The sequence below is a fragment of the Phallusia mammillata genome, chromosome 4 (genome assembly GCF_965637545.1).
Source record: "Phallusia mammillata chromosome 4, kaPhaMamm4.hap1.1, whole genome shotgun sequence".
In the NCBI taxonomy this organism is placed as follows: Eukaryota; Metazoa; Chordata; class Ascidiacea; order Phlebobranchia; family Ascidiidae; genus Phallusia; species Phallusia mammillata.
In genome coordinates, this window is record NC_137255.1 from 26,036,870 (window position 1) to 26,057,805 (window position 20,936).

Below are 20,936 nucleotides of genomic sequence, written 5' to 3' on the forward strand. Positions count from 1 at the left end.
AAAGTGGGCATATTTCAAACAAAAAGTGGACATATTTATATTCAAACACGATAAGCAACAAAGCGAGTTATGAACCGAGATTTTATGGCTTATATGGTTTGATTGTAGCTTCTACTAAAAAGGTTTTCGACCCCGGTTTACAATGTCACCGCGACCGCTTTTCAAATATTGCCACCACTCGTCGCCCAACAATGCAAACAGTTACAAAGCAATCGAGTTTTTGAACACAAGCGAGGTAAGCAACCTTAAAACAACGTCGATTGATTGTTGAATTCAGTTGAATTCAGTTTTTTAGTACAAAAGAAGAATTTTGGCAATAAAAGGAGATTCGACACAGGTTGAGGCGTCGCCTTTTATGGCCGCATGCTATAAAGTTTTCTTGCTCTTGGTTTACTACAACACGATCCGTTATTCCAAGAGCGAGACTGCTTGTCGGACGATCGTGACGACAACGCAATGAAACATCTCATACTTCCACAAGCCGTTTTACCTGCAAACATGGCGATGTTAGAATCTCACAAAAAACAGCCGAAACATTTTGTTCCTATTGCCCACAAGTTTCACTTTAGCCTGCGCTCAAAAGGTTTCTGAACTCAGATTTACGATGCCATCGCAACTGTTTCCAAACAGTTTTCTCCGCACTTATGTAAGGAGCAATGAGACTTGACATTACAGGTCATACTTTTGCAAAACAACGCCATTTTCGGATCAAAGTTTACTGATACATTGGCCCTCTTACCTCACGTTTTCAACCTGGTTATTGAAACGCAGAACAATTTAACATAATTTCACATATTTACATGTTGTGTGTTTAGATTGCGGTGATGGCATTAGAACAGTTAAATTTATTTTGCGAAAAATCGATAATAACTTGGTATACATAACTTGTAAAAAAAACGTTATTGTCCAAAAATGTAATATAATAAAAGTTCTCAACTCGGTAAAAACTCAAAACACCCAAACAGACTTGTCCTTTTGAGTCGAAACGTGGAAAACAACATCTGTGAGCAACGACACAAAGGTAAAAAAAACATAGCGTTTGAGTTAATAATATATGTTAACAAAAACATTTTCACAACGCACAAATATTCATAACTTAGTAACTGTGAAAGTATTAACCAAGCAAAATAGAAACAAGCTCAGACTTTTCAAACTAAGTTTATACCATGTACAACACAAGAACGACAATTTCCAAAGAAACAATTAATGTTTTGTCATTTACATGTAAACACTGCTATATGAGTCACGTTAAGTCACGCATCACGTTAATCCTTCTGTCCGCATAACAAACTTAATCACAACTGCAACACTATCCTTGTTTTGTTAAATAAAGCAATTTACAAAAAACTTACTGGTTGCGGTCAAGAACGCAGCGAAATAATGTTACTTTCTGCTTGACATGTTAAACCCTAAGTCAGACAACGAACATGAAAACACAGCTGAATGACATGCGACCTGCTGAGACTCAGAGGTAGAGAACCAATCACAGTACAGTTTCACCTGATTTAACTTGCTGAAAGCCGAGCGTCTTAGCTAATATATTCATAGCATTTGATCAACCGTTCCTTATAAAAGCAAGAAGTAATAGTAATCAAACCCTTACAAAGACTTTCTTATTTGCGTAAATCAAAAAAAGTCCAGCTTTTGTGCTAAAATTCTATTTAACAAACATAAGTTATTGTTCTTAAAACGATTTGATAAAAACGACTGTTATCACGAGGCATGGCGCTGGGTGCTGATAAAACTAAGACCTCGAATTAGTTTGAGACGCAAAACAATCGTCAGCAAGCAAGACAAAATATGCAAGCTAAATTTGACTATTTTCCCCCATATTTTGAAACAAAATCTCTGAAATCTTTACGTTTAAAGAACTTAAAGTAACCCGGAAGTGGTGTAATATTACTCTCAGCGTCCCGGATGCGCCATGATTCGTGATGTCACACAAGTCACACAATCGAGACATCAAGTGTATCATGTCTCAGCTTCCAGTAAACGCCGTTTGTTGAAAACAAAACTTTTCAACATCATGTCGCGCAAATACGATTTTAACGACAACACTATGATGTTATGATCGGTTCTGGCCGCAATTCTCATTAGAATAACAACACAAACGCGTGTAGAAGAGAAGACGTTACCCAATTCAGTAAAATTCTAACGTTTAACGCTGCATTTATCAAAAAAAACAGCGCTTTAGTCCCGCCAAGCGGTAAAACTTGAATACAAATGAGATCACAACTCGTGATAAGCGATGAAGCGTCTTTACGCATCACGAAGGATGCGGAAGTAAAAACGCACTCAAGCGTGTCAGTAGCGCGAATAATCAAGGGTGGTTTTGTTCATTCCAAAGGTAGAACTACTAACACTGTAATTTGGCTGGGCCCTGGTTAAATATTGTTCGATAGGTGGCGCAACGGAGCATATGCGTTTATGGTGCCATAAACCCAAATTGCTGAGTCAGCATGAAGAACCTGTCAGCTGATGTAAAAAGGCACAACACCCCTAAGAACTGGTCTGAAATGAAAGGATAGAAAAAGTGGACTCTGCGCACAGTTTTGTTGATGAAAGAGGGAAAACGTCAGAGAAATATCACACTTCCGCTTAACGGTTATAATACTTCGATCTAAAATTAAACCATAACTTGACTAAAAAACAGAGTCGGTGCATTAGGTAGCGAATCGGTTGTTCGTCTGCTTCGTTTGTTAAGTTTCTGAAAAACGTTGGTACCGCCATCGTCCCTGCGAGCGCGATGTAAAAGTACACAAGCATGCCTCAACTAACTGCCCTGTATACAACTGGCCGTAAATTAGCCTAGAAAAGCAGAAGGTGATTCTGTCGTGTTTTACAACCACCCAAATTGTCACGGCCCCATAATGACTTGGTGGCCGGGTCAATCAGGAATACGGAATTAAAGTAAGTAATAAGTTAGTTATAGCCTAAATCCACAAATAAACTTGGGCTTAATCAGCAAAATGGGAAATTTGGGTCATTTGATTCACCAAAATTTGAAGCAAAAACATTACATTGCGATTAACAGGAGTTATTACATCACATGCTTGATATCCAATTCGAGGCCTCTTTATAGAAAAAAAAAACTTGAGCTGGATGTACAAGCATGGATAAAACAAGATGGTCAAAACCCAACAAAAATCCACAACATCCCTTAACTTCACAGTTAGCATAGGCGCAGCAACATATTTAAATAGGACAGAACGTTTTAAGGCGTACTCAACTCAACAACATCGCGTTACTGTCCCTTGCCCTCCGAGTACCCCGAAAGGACCCAAATGTTTTGCGGAATCGCAGAAACAACAGAAAAAATTAACAACAGTTTGCGCCCTACCAGGGTGGCTCACGAAACTTTTCAGGCTATATAAAAGCCGGTCCCCCCTGGCCCAAAATTTTATGTCTCCGAGTAATTTTACAAAGCAACAGTGCTTCCTAACTGGAATCAGTCAACACATAATGTTACACAATATTCATTTCGCCCATGTGGGCATTATTAGTCGTCCTACAAACAACGAGCGTAGAGGTAAAAACAAAATCAAGTATTAAAACCAAAACACAAAAGTAAACAAGAACCTGCTACAAGCGCATACTTTTTTGTGCCATTTCAGTTCTGTTGGTTCAAAAAATAAAATAAAACTCCGGTTTTGGGTGGTTCTGTCTCCTATCGAGCATCAAACCGGTTAAAGCAGCATTCACCTTGGACACAGCGAAACAAAAAATTGCGACAAACATAACACAAAAGAATGCACAAAGAAGAACTGCAATATATATTAAAAGTTTTATACACCTCATATATTTACTGCATTAATCGAGAAATTTTTGGCAATATAATCACTTGAATATATAAAACACGTTGTACACAGTTGCAAGGTTTTTTCAACGAAAGCCGAATGACGGTAGTTCATCATAACGTCACGGGTTGTTGTCGTCACCGTTAATATCGAAGTGTGACATAATTGCTGACATCATGCCTTTTAGGGACTCCACCTTTTCATCTAGAGACTGAACCCGCTTTTCAAGCTTGTCGCGGTCGTTCTAAACAAATTCAACATGAATAAGCGAAAAAGTAACTCAAGCGCACCACTAATGGCGATAATAACTTCTTTACCGTTTTATTGTAAGTCGCTTGAATAAGATTTTGTTTGATATTTTGAAGTTGGAGACTGCAATTTAGTTTAACCGTTTTTGGAACTAATATAACTACTCAGAGCAATGCCCCTCAAGTTTCTTGCTCAGGGAGACACAAGTTCCCGAGACAGGAATAAAACCCACAACCTGGTGAAAACAATGTGGCTACTTTTACCAATCATCTTAGCGGTTTTACTGGGTTTTGTGATATACCAAGCAAAATAATGCCCTAGTAGTTCTTTAAAACTGTTTTATCAAATTGAAATGGTCCAACAGACAATATGAATTCTCTTCTTACCTTTTCAGGATTAAAAGCTTCACTGACGGTTGATGTGTTCAGGTTTTCTTCCGAGTGCCACCATCGTATAAAAGCCGATCTTCTTTGGTGGGAATTCGGGTAAAACTCACGATATTTCCGCATAAATCGACGTCGTATAAACTGTGGTAAGGTGTACTGGATATCTAGGGTTAGTTTCACCTGAAAAACAGAAGTTCCTTGGTTCAAATCTCCGCTTGAGCGCAAATGAAAAAAGATCATTTGCAAAAAAGAATCAGATCAGCAATTTAGTATTAATACCTAAATAAACCTGTAAGGCAATGTCAACGTATGCAAAGTAATGCAGTGTCAATGTATTTCAGGGCGTTGCCGCCAAAAGGGGTTGGTTCTAATTTTGCATGATTTTAATCCAGAACCGTATAGTTTTCCTTTTTTTAATTTACCAATTACCGAGCATTGCCAAACTTTCCAGTTCAGCGTTTTGTTGGACACCTTTTATGTCGTCGACAGCAAGACCGACCTGTAAAGGTTACAATAAATGTTAATGGACCATACCCAGATATACATACAGGGTCCCAATATTTTGACCCCGAACTTGATCCATAAGCTGTTGACGTAATGCAGCAAAGTAGCACTACAGGATTTAAGTCTACATCAAACATGTTATGAGGATTGCCTAATCATGCAATATAAATATATGCATATGTGGCAAAGAAGAATCCCGGGTTTTTCAAAAACTTTAAGGTCTTAATAGGCGACAGTTTCTCTATCTATCGGTCTTTTAATATGTCAGTAATGTTGGGTATTAGTTCTAAACACTTACCAGTAAGTTCATGATAATGATGCTCATAATAATGACGAAGAACACGAAGAGGATGTAAGATACAGCTCGGTAGTTCACCTGCGAAATCAAAAAATATACACCAAGAGTTAGCGTTTGTGTCATACCAACGACAAACCATACAAAGATAGCAAGTATTTAAAGTAGTGGCGGTTCTTGTGTGTAGGCACTGATTAATACAATTTTCTCGTATTTTTGGAAAAAAACATCGATATTAGACCATTTTTTCATTTCTTTTTGTACGTTGTACAACTGAACTTCAAACAGTCACCGCCAGTTTAGAAAGGGATTGCATGATTGGCAGTGCCAAAATGGAGATAAAATCTATTTCAGTGTGCCAAGAAAGTTTGTGAAATTGTCGTGACACATTTAAAAACCATACGATTTAAATCAAATACTTACAGCTGATACAGTAATTGTGTGGTTGTCTGCTCCAGTTTCAATCGCAGTAACTTCTGCAACAAATATTCCTTCGAATCCGAATTCTCCCATCATCATAAGTAAAGTCTTGATCACCGCGTTCCACCATTCCCGAAACGCGTACTACATCACAAACACCATTTTGTCAAAAACTATTCCAACAAAAATATATTAAACACTAATTGCCTTGTCGCCATAAACAGTTTACTATAATTCAGTTTCACAACTAAAAGGTGGATTTTCTGTAGGTTACCAGTTTAGGTATACTACACCCTTTTCAAACATTAACCACATACATCATTTGCCATACTTAAATCATATATACATAATATAACATATATATAACTGTGAGTCCCTATTTTTATCTGTTATTGATTTACATCATTGTTTATATAAGCAAAAGTAATGAGTTCCCTAACACATGTATATGCTAACTGGCAACGGTATTTTTGAACCAAGAATAAGACACATTTGTAAAAAAATACGCGAAATACATTGCTGATATGGACCAAGCATTGTTGGCATTGACATTATTGTGTTTATACCGAACCTGATTCTGCAGCAAACAATGAAAACTGAACGCGAAGCCCAAAATAAATAGAACAAAGACAAAAAAGAATTTGGCGAACGTCTGAAGAACTTCAGTAAACATGAGAACGTATATTCCAAATGTCGGTAAATTTTGTATGAACATGATCAAAACCATCCACGATAGAAAAATGCTGACTGCTTCAATCTGCCACTGCCAATCCTGTAAGCAACAAAGTATAAATAACATAGCGAAAGGAAATTCTCAAATTTCTGGGGTTAAGAACTAAGGGATGGGCCGACTTGAGCCGAGCCAGAACCCGAGTACTCGGTATCGAGCATCGCTGTTTTTTGATGCACGGTGCTCGGTCGATCAGTTGCACAAACTGACCCGAGCATTAAATTGGCATAATCATGCCCTACTAACATACGAAACTAGTGTTCGGAAGGGTATCCAAGATCAAAAATAAATGTTTTTTTAAATGCGTTAGATGGTGGTTAATACATCGATGGTGACCAAACGGGACTCTTGGAAAGCTACAAAACTAACATGGAATCGGGAATGTTTGTTACGTCACAATGCACTGAGCGAGCACCGAGTTTTAACGTGAGATGCTCGGCGCTCGAGCAAACAAAACATTTGCAGTTTTGGCCCATCCCTAGCTTAACCTACCTCTCTGACACCGATGTAGTTTGGTCCAGCTGAACTTGTGTCCAAATAAACTGTGAGAATCGCGAAAATGTAAAGCGAAACTTCGAAAAGGTTTGTGAAACTTTGGAAGTAGGAAATCCTTTGTGAGTAAATCTGGTATACCTGGGAAAGACAAGTCTTCATGGCGCAATAATGTTAACTATGGTAAGGCTATTAACACCATACCTCACGACAGCCCCAAATTAAGCTAAATTTCGATAGGTGGCGCAAAGAGCTGAATTATTTATTTAGGAGCCAAACATTTAGGAACTATGTTTAAAACTTGGTTTTGTTGAATTTGTAATAAATACCTTGCCCTATCCTAGCTTACTCCCTAATGGCATTTTAGGAGGAATCCAATATCTGCGCCACCTATCCAAATGTAGCCATAAGTTGGCCTGCCGTGAGGTGCTAGTAGATTTTCGGGTAATACAGCAGTGACGAAATAATCGATTTTTGGAATTGGAAAAGTCACCTCTTTTATTAAACTGATAACTGAAAGGACGATGACAAAATATTTGGCAACAATTCCCCGCAAGTTGTAGTCATAGCAAAGCCCAAATTTCAGTTGCGCTTCAGTGATCGTAGCCACGCATGATGACGTCACGTTGCTCGAATCTGTGTGAAAATAAGCAGCTGCATTATGAGTCTTGAAGGAAATACTCTGTGCATATGTTGACAGTAAGCTTACCAATCGAATATGGTGGAGGCATCGTCAACATGTACAAGTTGAAAAACACCATGAATGTCAGATAAAGCAGCAGATTTAGAATGTACACGGGCCTCACAAATCTTTTCCACTTGTAATTTAACAAACTCACCACCAGTGGGTGGCGCAAGAGCGTCTTTCGCTTTGTTTGAACCTGATCAAAAAAATTAAAAATTTGACATTATTTTACAATTTAGTGTTTTGAGACCTATGGTTTGATCCAGATGTGGCTCTTTTGATTTCTAATGTCTTGCTCTCATACAAATCAAACTTTGTATTTGTTAACATGTTAGGTAATTAAAAAGTAATTTTGTGTGCTAGTCTTCTTTAGTGTAATATTTGCTTGACCAATACTATCCTAACAACTTATTAGTTTTGATCAAAAAATATATTGTATGCCTCTCATGAAATATTTGACTTGATTGGTTCACTCAGTTAAAGGTTTCCAATCCCTGCTATAGTTGATAATTTTATCAAAAAAACAACATATTGTCTTGTTCTACTTTACCATAATGTTTAATGGGTGGTTTTCCTTGAGCAAGTTTAAATAATTGGAATATGGAAGTACATCATTAACTATATGTCCATATGCATCATACACCTGTCACAACATGAAATTTATCAGTTTACACCTGCTATACACCTCTTGCAAAACAAAATTCTACACAATGAAAATTTTGGATCACTATTATAAACGGTTATGTTTATAAGTTTAATGGTGAAAGTAACGGGCCAAATAGACGTAAAAAACGACATGCTTTATTTATCCAAACGTTTCGGCAAATGCTTGTGCCATCATTAGCAATATGAAGGCCACATCAGTTACACCCGATTATACACACTTAAGTCACATGAAGGAATGATTAAAAGGTGTGAAACAAGCGTCACATAAAAACGATAAATAAACGTTTGGAAAAATAAAACATGACGCTTTTTACGTCGATTTGAGCCGTTTTTTTCACCATTGAACTTTTGGGAGTTTTGTGGTTGCAAAAAAGAAATAATACGTATTACAGAATTTTTTAACAAACTATACCATGTTTCATGCTAACATTGCTGGCATCAAACTGACCTTTACACCTTTATTGTCCCCAGACCAGTAGTTGCAGGAAAATTCGTCATCCAAAAATTCATAATCAAACACAACCTGTACATTAATAGAATTAGGAAACCAAATAATGAAAAAAAGTAATCTTGTTTTTAGGTCTAAACTCTTTGAAGTCAGAAAGTAAATCTCTACATTATGTAAAAGGCATTTTTGTTTGTAATAAAGGTGGAGTTAATCGCATACACAGTTTGCCATGCTTTCTTATGCGATTATTCGAAATAACCCATTGAGCATATAATTTTCTTAGTAACAAGTGATCATTTCAGTTTTTCTAATGCAATTATACAGATTGTGTAACTGCAACCAGCCGAATTTGTCTATTCTACCACATCATTCTTAACTATATATATAATTTAAAAAAATGATGGCAGCTTTTCCAACAGTTTTTGGTTATTGCTTAAAAAACAAGAAACGTTCTAATCACATAATTAAAATAATCATTTATCCAAAGACTTCTAGGCAAAAATATAATTTAAAAGTCAATTATTGAAAAACAAATATGAGACAAGCTACAAGTTGATAATTGTTCTCACATGATAATACACATGGTTGATAGGATTGCTGTCACTTTTCATGCATTTTGTGAAAACTTCTTCAGCAATCTCTGGCATTTTTCGAATCAAATTTCTCATAGGTGTGTTAATTGCTTCACCTGTTATAACAAAAACTTTAGCTTAGTAAACGTTTAACCATTTCGTGCTAAAACATACAAGCCTTTTACCACTATAAGGGTTTTTCAAAAAAAAATATTAGACAACAATCTTCTAGCTACTATTAACCTAAACAGTGAAATGCTTGACTGACTGCTATATGTACTTTTACATAAAAGTACTATATGTACTTTTCCTTAAAGTTCAACGAGAAAATAAAAAGTTTGGATTCACTGCCCTATACAAATATTTACTTTTAAAATAGTTTATGATTTTTTAGTGGCAATACATGCCTGCAATTATATAACATATCTGCCTTAGTACCATGAAATGTTAAAATTGTGCCAATTATTCTTCACATACTGACCACCGAGTAAATCATTGCTGGTGCTTTTTAAAACTTCCCTCCGATTTTTAGTGTCTATTATCAATCGAGTACAAGAAGCATCTTCAGCCTCAATCGCAAAGTCCAATGCATTCCACCCGGTTATACAGCTAAGAGTTACATCAGCTTTCTGTCTATCAAAAAAAAGTAATTGGTTGAAACAAATCACTGCTAGGAAACTTGATGTCAATTGAGACCTGAATTTAAAACATAAAAACAGCACAAAAATTGGTTTTGCAGCAATTTCAAAGAAGTGGCTGAGGACAGATAAAAAGTATTCTTGAAATTGCTAAACTAACTGTGCAGTTAACATTATTAATTGTGCAATAAAGTTGACAAAAATCTGGTGTTAAAACCAATGCCTAAATACTGACTGGGCTTAGCAAAAACAACAAATTTATAAGACACAAGGTCTTTTTTAGGTATGCAAATAAAGAAGCACTTACTCCAGAAAAACACGAACTACTTCAGGATGTCCAGCTCTGCAAGCAAGATGAAGCGGTGTTTCTCTGTATTTGTCTTTAGCATCGATAATAGCTTCTGCATCTAACATCACCTAGAAAGGAAATCTTTAGGTCATTAAAACTAATTTTTTGGTTTTATTAATTTGTTTGGTTTTATTCAACTTTTTATTGATTACAAAAACATTCGACAAATATACTTGTATTTACATATTCTTTACACACAAAATAATTACCCATTCCGTAAAAGACCTTTAAGCGCAAACAGGTTTTTTTAAGGTTTGGTTTGGGTGATCGCTAAGTAGTTTTAAAGGGCCCCGGCAGCGGCGATGTGACTTTTTCTACATTTAAGATCTTTAGAATTGCCAAAAATCAGGGATTCCGAATCACTACTATTTTTTGTTCTATGGTTTCTCGTTTTCGAGATATTCAATCAAACAATAAGCTCTCGAGCGACACCTTGGTTTAAAATGTAGCAGCGATTGTTACGTCACCTCGTACCAACTTCTAACAATGGCGTTGGTCAGCTGTTGTTTTTATTGCTTGTTTTAGCTTTGATGCGTACATTTTTTTATTGTTTACAACTGATAAAATTAACGTAGTATACGTAATTGATAGTTAAGCAATATATAACAACTGTTTGCTTAAAAAGGTAGGTGTTTTGTTGTTGATAAAAGGTATTTTCCACGTAACAGAATTATTGTAGGTGTTTAGGTACTAATTATGTGATAATGGAGGAGAGAAATCATGCGTTTGCTGCCATGAAATTAGTAAGTGCAACAGCAGTTAGCCAAGTTCAACGAATGTTCGAATCTGCTTTGTATAAAAGCATATCCTGGATTTGAAATTAATAAATCTATATGTCTCGACGTGTATTAGAAGCAGCACGTTATCGATTTAAACGTCAATTGGGAAATCATGATGAGGGTAATTAACACCCGTCACGATTAAGTTTTACTGTACTAACTACTAACATGCAATATGCAACCAGCAACCTCTATGCGTTACATATATACTGCCTACAGAAAATTTGTTAAATGGTGCTGGGGAAGACTTCAGAGTTACGTTGCCAGACTGACAGCCACTTGTCAACTATAAGTTGTGAATTCCCTTGTGACGTTGCTGCACAACAATACATGTGGTTGCATATGCTTTTTACCCACGGTCCCAACTCTTTGCAATAGGCTTTGTTAGAAAGTGCTGTCAGTTTCTTTTGGATTTCTGAATTCAAAACCATAAACACAAATATACTGGTGTATGCTCATCTTTTATTTCTATCATAATTGTAGCTACATGCCAAACATAATGTTTTGTTTCTGGAGATTCTTCACTAATGTATTTAATGATTTGTGGATGCCTGTCAGTCAGAAAGGCTTTAATAAACAATCCTTTGCTTGTGATGTTTTCAATGCATCCTTTTTCCATAATATTGCTGTTTGCCACTTCATTGCTCTAGAAAATATTATGAAATTACCATCTGAATACATGAACAAGGTTAATAGCAACATTTTATTGATGCAAAGATCCATCGTCCATCATTGTGTATGTACCAAATTTAGCTAAGTGTCCAGGGAAATCTGCAGTTAATTCACTTCTGGTACACCATTTAAGAGATTAAGAAGTTTTCCTTTACACACAATGTATTTTGGTTCATAGCTTAGATTGTGTGATTCCCAAATGAAAATGTATTAATATTGTCACACCTTTTTTTTCATAACCACACTTTTTTGTTATTACCAAGTAAATGGCATGACAATAAACTAAATTAGTACGACATAATTAAAGACTATAATGTTAAATAAGATTATGTCAGAAAACAATTAACTAAAGCATACCATATGCTACTTTTCTTGCAGCTGCTCTCAATGCCATTTCTTGCTGAAGAAGACTGTTCTAATGAATACATGGAATGGCATTTGGCTTTAACACCAGAACTTTTGCCAAAACCCTGTCTGCTGCATTTTATTTGTGAAACATTCATCTGTGAAATGTAGGCTACAAAGAACACTGTATTTCGTTGGTCCCTTTTTTCACTGCAACCATACAAAGAACACACTGCAGGCATTTTTGCACACTTGAGTATAAAAATGAAAACATTTAAACACCAAAATACCTAAACTGACTAACGTAATTGGCGTTGCAGAACGTTAACAACCACCGACTACAAACAAGCTCCAAACCAAGTTGGTATGAGGTGACGTCACATGGCGTTTGAGCTAAGTGACAAAATATCCGCAAGGTGTCAGTGTTTTTAGATTTAAAACGTAAATATTTGACTAGTAACTTCGATTTTTGTGGTTTTAAACCTGAAATCGTGTCTATAAAAATACGACAAACAACATATTAAAAAATAATTTTCCGGTGCCGGGGCTCTTTAAGAGACCGCAAGTGTTTCATTTAAATACCAAAAAATAGCCACATTTTACATTTTGGGAAACCGCTGGAGAAATTTGGGGGGCCGTTTCAGTCCCCCAAAACACCTTAAAAAAAACACTGAGCGCAAAACAGCAATTTTCATGAACTTTAAAAAATAAAGTAGTAGTTTCAGCCATAACAGACAATTTATTAAAATTGTTCATTCAACTATCTTTTTCACAATAGCTGTTTAAGTCTAGTGAAATACTCATAATTACTGATTTCAAAGTGTAATTGCAAATAACTTTAAACCAGAAGTAAGTAAAAGTCATGATTTAGCTGTCACATAGTTTTACATGCAATCTTGAAAAGCCTGTGCATATAGAATTGCTGAGATAGATTTGAAAGTGAATTGCAAATTTCCACTTTCAGTGCAAAACACAAGCAATTGTTACCATAAAAAGTGAGTCGAAAGATATTGTCTTCTTGTCTAGAAAATTGTTTAATTTTTTATGTTTATTAAAATTGTACTTACATTCAACAGTTGTTTGGAAATTTGGATGCTTGGATCCTTTTGAAATGTTCGACAAACCAAGTAGTGAAGAGCAGTTCTACCCTCTATATCACGAACATTCATATCTGATAAAAATAATTTCAAAAACATAATGCAACCAATTTGTGCCACACCTAAAGATTTTACAAATGTAAAACTGACCATCACGGTATGACAGAAAACAACATCAGTTACATCCTAATAAAAAAGCATGTCGCTTTTTACCTCTGTCTGGGCCGTTATATTCGCCATTTAATTTATGAACAGATCCGTGTGTAGTGTCTCTTTTTAAACTTATTATTTTGAAATATTTACACTGTAATTAAATATCTGTTTGAAATCTTAGACGTGTTATTGGATTTTAGCATTTCATGATAAAGTAAAAAAACACACACAAACCAATAGATGTTAAAAGTCGAAACCCTTTTACACACAGAAATGTTTTTTTGAATAAAGAGTGGATGGCTTCAGACTTAGTTTACTGTAATTTACATTGTGTTTATACCAAGGCTCTGCCGACTCGTGGTTGTACAATATATATACTACTATGCATAGGTTCTATTTGAATAAGACGGAAACTGACGATGCCCAAATAGGCGAAATTAATATTTCTGTTTTTCAAAAATAAAACATTACACTGACGCTGATCGTCTGCTGCTCTTTTTGAGTACATTTTGTATATCTACTATGCATAGTTTACTTATCAGTAGTTTTGCCATAACATGCAACACTGTGAATTACAACAGATTCTTACCCACTCCTTGTGTAGTCAGAAACTCGCACATCTTAAAAAGTCTGTATTCTGCTGCAAAGTGCAGGGGAGTTTTGCCATCACAATCTTTACTGTTTAATTGATTATTAAGAAGTGTCGAACCCATACTATCACTTGCATCTTCACTGTGCATGGACTAAATTCATAAAACAAAGAAAATATTTTTTTTACGCTAAAAATAGAACTGCCGTTGTCAAAAACATACAACAGCTTCAAATACTCTATCAACTATTGCAAATTGTAATGTGATGTAATATTGAAAATACAATACTCAGTTGAACCTTGTAACAAGAATTCCTCTTTCCTTAGGTCAAAACAAGGGTCAGAGTTGGTAAATTCACACTTTTTAAGTTAAGTCCCGGTGTTTTTTGTAATATTGTATAGTCAAAGACATTGTATTTTGGAAACTATAACCTGTGGTCAATTTTTGTAAAGCATTGAATTGAACAAAGTTTTTCCTAACGCCGGCCATACTCATTGAATTTTTTAACTTTTAACCATTAATTTTAAATATTTTTCGTCTCGGACTCCAACCGAACTTTTAATCCAATACCCTGATGATTAAACTCACACAATTTTAAGAATTCCAAATATTTGCCAATAGCAAAATAATCAAAAGTCTTGCAAAAGAGACAAAGCAAATGATACTCACAAGTAATACATTTATAATATTACAATATACAGTGCTTACTTTATTCAAAGCCTCAAGCAAGAGCTTCATGCTATCTACAGAACCACTGAGGGCAGCAAAGTGGAAAGGTGTACAATCTTGTTTATCCTTGACATCTATCCTGGCATTTTTTCCCAACAGATATTTCAAAACCAAGTTGTTTGAAGTCTCTTGATCTCTTTCACCATATGAACGCTCGTCCAAATCCAACTTAAACAAAGCAAGATGAAGAGCAGTTCTTCCATCCATATCACACTTATTGATATCTGTAACAACAACTGATCAGTTTAATAAAGTCAGTACTGATTATTATTGGTTGACAGAAACCATGATGACACATTTTATAAGACAATAATAAACAGTAACACTTCAACATCAAATAAATCTGGGTAATGGCACAAGACATTTTTCTAGTTTTTTTAATGCAATTACCTAAATTATGCCCCTATCTCAAAAAGATCTATAACAAATGTCTATGGTTTAGTTTTACAATTCCTTTGCAGTTAAACGGATTATGCGGTTAACTGCATTAGTCTGTGGGACACTACTTATTAGGCATGTGTTTAGACTACTAGGTGAGAGCAACTAAAAAGTACACCCGGTGTTTTCACAAGGTGATAATTTTTTGTAAAATGGCATGTGCAACAACTGAGAAACAAATGCAGGCCTCAACACGAATACACGCTGTTGATAATGAAGTTGACAATTTTGTGCTGGGAGTTAATGTAAAAAAAAACTAGGCTTTGCTGGTTTGAGGAAAATAAAGTTGTAAACTTAAAAAAAATCAACAGACTTACTTTTTGTGTGACCAAACACAACTAATCCTAACAGTTTACCACACAACTAATCTCAACAGTTTACCACACAACTAATCCCAACAGTTTACCACACAACTAATCTCAACAGTTTACCACACAACTAATCCCAACAGTTTACCACACAAGTAATCCTAACAGTTTACCACACAACTAATCCTAACAGTTTACCACACAACTAATCCTAACAGTTTACCACACAACTAATCCTAACAGTTTACGACACAACTAATCCGAACAGTTTACCACACAACTAATCTAAACAGTTAACCACACAACTAATCCTAAAGGGTTAGAAGGTGCTTGTATCTTAATTTTTATTAGAAGGCATGTGAAAAACATATATATAACTGTTGTAAGCTAATCAATTCAAGTTGTAAGTGTACAAAGTTCGATTTAAATGGTTTCCTACCCGCTCCATGGTCCACAAGTAACTTGCATATCTCCACATGTTGGTTCATGACAGCATAGTGCAGAGGAGTAAAGCCAGCATCATTTTGCATGTTCAGTTGTTTTTCGCCAGGAAAAAGTTTTTCAGACTGGTTGAGTGTTGCTCGCATCGTTTCAATGTGGCCATCAATGGCTATCTGTGGTGAATGGAAAAGAGACAAAAATCAAAACCAACAACACTAATAATTCTGTTATTAAGTGTTTGTTGCATAATGCAAATTATTTGATCAACTGGATTCTAGATTTGTATATGAAAGAGCCAATGTTTATTATTTAGTAAAAAATATGTCAATATTGCGTTTAAAACAGTGCATCATGAATGCATGTGTTGCATTTACGACTCATGCAAAACCAACTGTAAATGCTTTACGATAACCCTGATTAGTAAAGAAAGCGTGCAGAGATAGCAAAAATAGATGATGCTAATACTGAAAAGACAGGCAAATGTATGTGTACCATGTTGTTCAGTGGATGTGTATTGCAAATCTATCTTCAAAAATATGCGAGCTGTTGCCAGATATAAAAGTGTTTTTTTTGCATTAGCTTACTAAGACAAGTTCCATTTGCACTACTGCCTGCCACAATAGGTTTTGTAATTAAAAAAATGTCAAAACTCGTTGAGTAGCTCTGTGTTAGGGCTTTAATGTTATTGAAATATTCGGTCATGTCGCACAAGCACTGTTGTTAACAAACGTGTGTAATGTAAGTTCATTCACATTTTACTCAGGGCCAAAACCATTTCTAATTTGTGGTGACAGGAAATATTATAACTTTCTACCATTTTGGAGATAAAGAGATAACCTAATAAATCTTGGGTTGGTAAATCTAACAAATGGCACAACCACATGACTGTATATAACAGACTGTAAAGGTTTATACCCATCCATTATTGTTAAGGGGTAAAAATGCATAGACAAGTGGCAGACAGACATGCGTTTTTAAAACATGCTAGCATCTGAAGGGGCCCACAACACATAACTTGTTTCCTGTTGTTCATATGACCTCATTATACATGTTGTATCCCCGCAGGAAGATATAATAAATCAGCTTTTGGGGGGACAATCACTAGGCATGAAATAAGTAACGTGTGACCCTCAGTATTGCTTTTGTAAAGATGTTATTTTTTGTATTTACTATTCTAATACATATTCCCCGACCAACAATTAACAGTTTTAAACAGTATTGTAGAATAGTTAAAAAGATTCCAGAATTATGAAATCTTATTGCGCCTTTCTCATTTCTGTAATGTGAAAACAAATAACAAGAATCAATGTGAGTTAACAATAACCACAAGTTTATTCCAAAGCAATATTCTCAGAATTTTTACATAACTGCACATTTATTCCTATTGTACAATTGCTGTACACAGGTGACAATCATTTCACAACCCAAAATTATGTAAACAAGCATACAGTTTGGCACAAAATTGAGGACTGTCATATATGGTTTAAATTGATAATGGGGTGTGGTTAGTATAGGATACAAAGTTTGCAGACTTATATACTATATATTTCAAATCGCATATTCCTAGCCACAAAAAGTAAGCAAAATCAACACAAAGTTCAAGTCCTAGCAATGCAGCTGTTTTTGTAATTGTTTTAGAAAAGGTTAGAAAGCACTTGTTATGAAACTACTTTAATACTTTAATTTTAGTCATTGCAGAATGCACTCACCTTATGAAGGTTAGCATTCTCAGAATTGAATTGTTCATTTGTTGATCTAAAACTACATTCAAAATATCATGCATATGTGCATAGTATATGAAAATACAATAAAGTTTAGTGAATAGGTTCAAAACTGATTAGTCATTTAAAACAAAACTTGTGACTTATGAACATTGTTTTTTAACAAATCGCAAATAATTGCACGCTGTCATCAAATAAATAAACAATTGATGGCTAATTTAGCTGTTTGTGTTCTCTGTTGGGTAAATATTTTACACTGGCTGTGACAGTACTTTTCGCAAGAAGACATGCCACCCACAGAACAAATCTTCATTAAATCACAGTTTAGTATACATAGCTCAAGCAATACACGTATGTACAAAAACAAAAAAAATACAGATTTTGATGATACACATTTTTTTGATTATATATTTGATTTTTAACAGATTACAATGATTTAAAAATGATGTATTTCGGGACTTCACTGGATTTATATGACAGAGTACAACTTTACGCAACTAAAATGAAATGATGAAGACAAACCAATTGTGGTTAACTTAGTTGATAACTGTGTTAACTTGTTACTTAAATGTTTTCGTTGACATGCTGTATGAGTTTACTTACTTACTGGACAAAGGGTGGATATTTTTTAGCTGTATCTCTTCAATATTATCTTCTTCTCGAGCCTAATTAAACAAGAAACTGTTATTACAGTGACATAAGGTAAGCTTATCAGCGGTCCTATTTTCTGTCATTTTGTCTATTTGTGTTTTGCCAGAACCAGTGATCTTTGTACATACCCAACATTTGTATAGTTGAGACTTAGCACAAAGCAAAAAACATGAAAGCAAACTTACTTGCTTAGATGTGAGTGGATCTTCGTCCATGTTAAGTAATTGTTGTTCTTTTGTACATGAAACAAACAAAAACTTTAAATACTAGGCATTTAACAAGTTTAATGTGGTTTTCTCGTTAAGTGAAATAATTAAATTCCATAATGCCTGGAAGCAAGTGGTTAAGGACGTAATTTTGGCACAGTAGAGTCCAGTAAAAGTTTTTCTACTGTGTCAAGAATTAGGCATGTCTGACCGGGTAAAAGTTTCATCTAGTTTTGATCTTTTCTAATCGTTTAGTGTGCTATAAGATTCAAGAGTGTGACCGGGCTAGGGCAATTATTTCAAGCTTACAATGTTGTACATACAGCTCTTTGGTTTCTTGACTTTTTTGTTTCTCAAAAAATGTTTTTCTCAAGAAAATGTAAAATCTATTATTTGAGAATTACACTCCCTATCAGAACAAACCTTTTGACTTTGACATGAGATAGCAGTAAGTAAATTATGCAAGTTTATTATTTTAGGGATAATTGAAACCCTTAAAAACTGACTAAAAGCCTATATGTTCGAAAACAAGTTGACAAATGAAACTACTTGCTAAATATGATAAAAACCCAACTTACTTTCATCGAACCTTCACATCATCAGCATGGATTTGTTTGCTTTTATCTTGTAAAGTTGCATCACTATCAGAATCCATGTTTCACCAACAAATTGTTGTTTAAAATTAATCACACAAAACAATTACACAATTCTAGGTTGTGCCTTTTAACTACTATCAACTATTTACTGTAAAACTCAACATCACTAAATTATAAGTATATATTACAATTGCTTACATCGATATCATTAATTTGTGCAAATTTTGCAACAGTTGTTTACCAAATATGCTCATTTCAACTTGACCTATGCAAACTTGGTAAACTGCGCAAATTGGCACCTGCGCACAAACGAAACGCCGCATCTCTTTTGTCAAAAAACAGGTAGAACGATAAAACTTCACATCTGCACTAAGTCAAGAATGCAGAATTCAAAAAGGCAAAAAAACATTGTTGCTAGAACCTTAAGCGATGGCTCTTTTCAAAGATATGATGTATAGAATAACATTTGTAAAGTTTAATTTTAATGTCAGCACACATCGAACACGTTTTGGGTGAATTTCTAACATTAGTTATGAATTATTAATTGCGAATTAGTATTGAAAAGCGTAGAATATTGTGTCAAAATTTGATTAGCCTATCCTTTTTAGCTTTAGAGCAATGGCGATTGTTGGCCAGTTTCACTACGGTCTCTTGGGTCACATCTAAAACTGCGCGCCCGCTTAGCCCGCTTGACCCAGCACTTAGCCCGTTTTCCCTGCGAGAGACGGGCCAAGCAATGGATATAGTGGACCCGCAGTTTTTCAATTGCACGAAGTGCTGGGCCAAGTGATCCAAGTGGGCCCGCAGTTTTAGACATGGATATAGCGGGCCTGCAGTTTTTATACTTGCGAGAGATGCGACAAGCACTGGATACAGTGGGCTCGCAGTTTTTCAATTGCATGAAGTGCTGGGCCAAGCAAGCCAAGTGGGCCAAGCGGGCCCGCAGTTTTAGACGTGACCGAGGTCTCTTGCCCTAACTGGGATGGTTGGCTTTTAGGTCCCAACTTGACTGGTTCCACCAACGTAACCCCTCCAGTCTTGATGCCTAAACCACCCTCCAATGTTTGACCCTGCCACATTCTTGTTGTATCGGCGTTGCGGCGTACATGCAGCGCGTTAAGTCGTGAACCTTCTATACCAAATTTGCCCCCACAAATTTTGTCGCGCTTTTTAACGTCTTAACGTTGCGCAGCTATTTCCGCCTTGGTGAATATTTTAGCGCAATTGCGCTTGAACAATTTGCTTCACCCGACGAATTAAAACACAACTCAACTCAAATACAAATAGCCAATTGTCAATCGATAATGCAGCAGCATTAAAAATTTTTGAATAAGGGAAAGCCCCCTCATTAACTATCTTCACATCGATCCAAAAAAATGTTTGGCAGTAAATGGAATATTTCAGGGAGTCGAATCGCTTGTCATATGGGTCCAGGTTCGGTTCGGGTTCACTTGGTTTTGTTTTGAAGGGTTCGGGTTCGGTTCAGGTTTTGAAAATGTATATTTTCGGGTTCAGGTTTTGTTCCGGTTTGGGCAAATTACCTGGTCCGAACCGGTTTGCGGTTTTCAAACCGATTCAAATTTTTATTCGTTTTAATTTAATTCTACTCCATCGTCTACCTGGCTTTTGCCCGTGTACTGTTTATTACGTGTTATCTCATGTATTCTTCAGTGGGCTGTTTTGAAAAAAAATCACAAAATATAAAACAGACTGCATTTTTCTGGTTCGGTACCGGTTCGGGTACCACGCCAAACAAAATATGGGGTTCAACTCCGGTTCGGATTTAATAAAATTAACTGCTCAAACCGGTTTGCGGGCTCGGGTTCAGTTCCGGTTCGACTCCCTGGTTTCTTTAAAATCCCAATTTAAGTAGGCTAAAGTCGTTTTATTTTTACACTCTTATACCTTCATGGGCTTACATATGTAAAAATTCGGGCACTGACATGTGTTGTGACATAATATGTGCGTTTAGCGACCGA

At 35.6% G+C, this 20,936-nt stretch overlaps 1 protein-coding gene across 1 annotated transcript; it reads right to left on the reverse strand.

Moving 5' to 3' along the window:
- Positions 1-4,465: 4,465 nt before the first annotated feature.
- Positions 4,466-18,824, reverse strand: LOC145222700 (transient receptor potential cation channel subfamily A member 1 homolog). Its single transcript, XM_080088882.1, has 21 exons — positions 18,785-18,824; positions 18,341-18,387; positions 18,108-18,169; positions 17,493-17,544; positions 15,782-15,956; positions 14,576-14,820; positions 13,867-14,020; positions 13,095-13,198; positions 10,190-10,299; positions 9,726-9,877; positions 9,242-9,360; positions 8,673-8,747; positions 8,109-8,201; positions 7,583-7,754; positions 7,367-7,509; positions 6,874-7,014; positions 6,223-6,423; positions 5,655-5,795; positions 5,235-5,312; positions 4,862-4,931; positions 4,466-4,612 (listed from the first exon to the last, which is right to left on the reverse strand). Exons 1-21 carry the CDS (start codon positions 18,798-18,800, stop codon positions 4,539-4,541), a joined length of 2,424 nt encoding a protein of 807 aa, XP_079945008.1. The 5' UTR covers positions 18,801-18,824; the 3' UTR covers positions 4,466-4,538.
- Positions 18,825-20,936: the final 2,112 nt, after the last annotated feature.

Coding starts and splice junctions, on each gene's coding strand:
- LOC145222700 (XM_080088882.1), bottom strand. Junction 10,300..13,094: donor TTTCCAAACAACTGTTGAAT/GTAAGTACAATT, acceptor TTTCCTTTCTAG/GTGATGTTAGATGCAGAAGC. Junction 7,755..8,108: donor ACCACCCATTAAACATTATG/GTAAAGTAGAAC, acceptor TTTTTTGATCAG/GTTCAAACAAAGCGAAAGAC.